Source organism: Chinchilla lanigera, unplaced genomic scaffold (assembly GCF_000276665.1).
Source record: "Chinchilla lanigera isolate Chin_1 unplaced genomic scaffold, ChiLan1.0 scaffold00172, whole genome shotgun sequence".
Lineage (NCBI taxonomy): Eukaryota > Metazoa > Chordata > Mammalia > Rodentia > Chinchillidae > Chinchilla > Chinchilla lanigera.
This window is the reverse complement of record NW_004955573.1, coordinates 1,477,536-1,479,196: the sequence shown is the minus strand read 5'-3', so window position 1 is coordinate 1,479,196 and position 1,661 is coordinate 1,477,536. Positions and strand designations below refer to the sequence as shown.

Genomic DNA, 1,661 nt, shown 5'->3' with positions numbered 1-1,661 from the left:
TTCCTGAAGATGCCATCCCTCTTAAAACTCAATTGCTCCATCCAATAGTATGTGGATTTATTTACCCCCAAATGATGAATTTTTAGAGTAGAGCACACTTGGGTCTTGAGGAATAATCCTGATCACTACCAGGACTTTTCTGAGGTATCCCTGATAAGTTCTTCAAAAATAGATCCTTTCATGGAAGTTTTTCTTTCATTTTATGATTTTACAACATTCATTAGATTTGTACAGGATATTGGAATTTATACTGCCTTAGCCTCACCCTTAGATAAGAGGAAATAATTCAACTGCCTGGAACATATTAAGGTTTCTTAACATGTTACATAATGCACTTCTCAACAGGAAGCTTGCTTACCTTTGGAAGGTCCCCTCTCCTGTAGCCCAAAGCACTTTCAAGGCTTATTGACTACTTATACATACCACATTTTAAGCCACACTTTCTCAATTGGTTGCCATGGGGTTTAATTTTTAAAACAAGCAGCTGTAGCTTAAAATATTTACCAGTGGCCTTTTTTCTCAGCTTCTTTTCTTTCTGAAGTCTGCCACCTCTCATTCACATCAATGTGCAAAGGTCTGCAGGACCTATTACTCCTAGGTGTGGGAGTCCACACATGACATAGCTTAGATGAGTGGAAGGCTGCCCTCTCCTGGGGAACACTAGCTGTAGTAGACTTTTTTGGTACATGGATAGTCTATGTATAGAGGCAGTACACTAATTGCTTTGTGACTGATAATCTTGTTAAATACGAGCATGGCTGACACCATGCTTACCAGGTGAGTCTCACCAGCTAGAGGCCCAAATTGCATGAGGAGAGGAACAGCAAGATATAGGTTCCTTAGTGATTCATTCTTCTGCACAATGTTATTTAGGGAACATTTGGGACTCTTTAACAAAAAACTGTGACTGCTTCCGGGACTTTCTGGGAAAGGAAAGGACCAGGTTGTATAAAATAGGGACATGGATTAGAGGAAAGAAAAAACATGAAAACCTCTGAAGAAATTGTAAGAATGTTACTACAGGATCTCCATGGCTCTGTACCATTGAATAGATTCAGGAGCAGAAAATTTTATTAGTGGAGCTGAAGAAACTCCCACCCTTCCTACTAGAATGAGAATCCCTTCACTTCATGGAGGAATCAGTTTCCAATACTGATATAAGCAAAAGAAATGCCCTGGAAAAATTCCAGCCTGAATCTCTCAGAAGACTCAAATATGGACATGTTTATCAAGTAGGATTGGGAGAATAAAGAGTTCAGCTGATTTTAGCTAATCGTGAGTTTTAGGAAGACTGCCAGTGGAGGTGGGGAAGGAGATGGTGAGTGAATGTACTTATTGCTGTTGGTGTTTTGCTGTTTTTTATAGCCTTCAAGTTACCTCCCTTGGCTTGACTATTTCCATTTTTGAGTCAGTGATTGGTGAGCTCCAATATATTTAAAGTCACAATCCCTATAACCTTGCTTTTCCCCCCTCACTTTATAGATACACGACCTATTCCCACAGACTTTTTAAGAAGCTTGGAATTCCTGGGCCTAAACCTCTCCCTCTTTTTGGAACTGTTTTGTCCTACAGGAAGGTGAGTGTTGTTTGATATCCCTCTTTGGCAAACACTAGCCTTGTTGCATCAGTAAAAGTGCTGTCCCTTGGAGAAAGTCCTGAAA

The 1,661-nt window shown here is 40.0% G+C and overlaps 1 protein-coding gene across 1 annotated transcript in view; it reads left to right on the top strand.

Moving 5' to 3' along the window:
* Positions 1 to 1,482: 1,482 nt before the first annotated feature.
* LOC106147520 (cytochrome P450 3A14) overlaps positions 1,483 to 1,661 on the top strand; it is a gene marked incomplete at its 5' end in the record, with an annotated part of 53,437 nt that continues 53,258 nt past the window's right edge. The window contains 1 exon segment of the mRNA XM_013509482.1: positions 1,483 to 1,576. Within this exon segment, the coding sequence (XP_013364936.1) occupies positions 1,483 to 1,576 (94 nt within the window).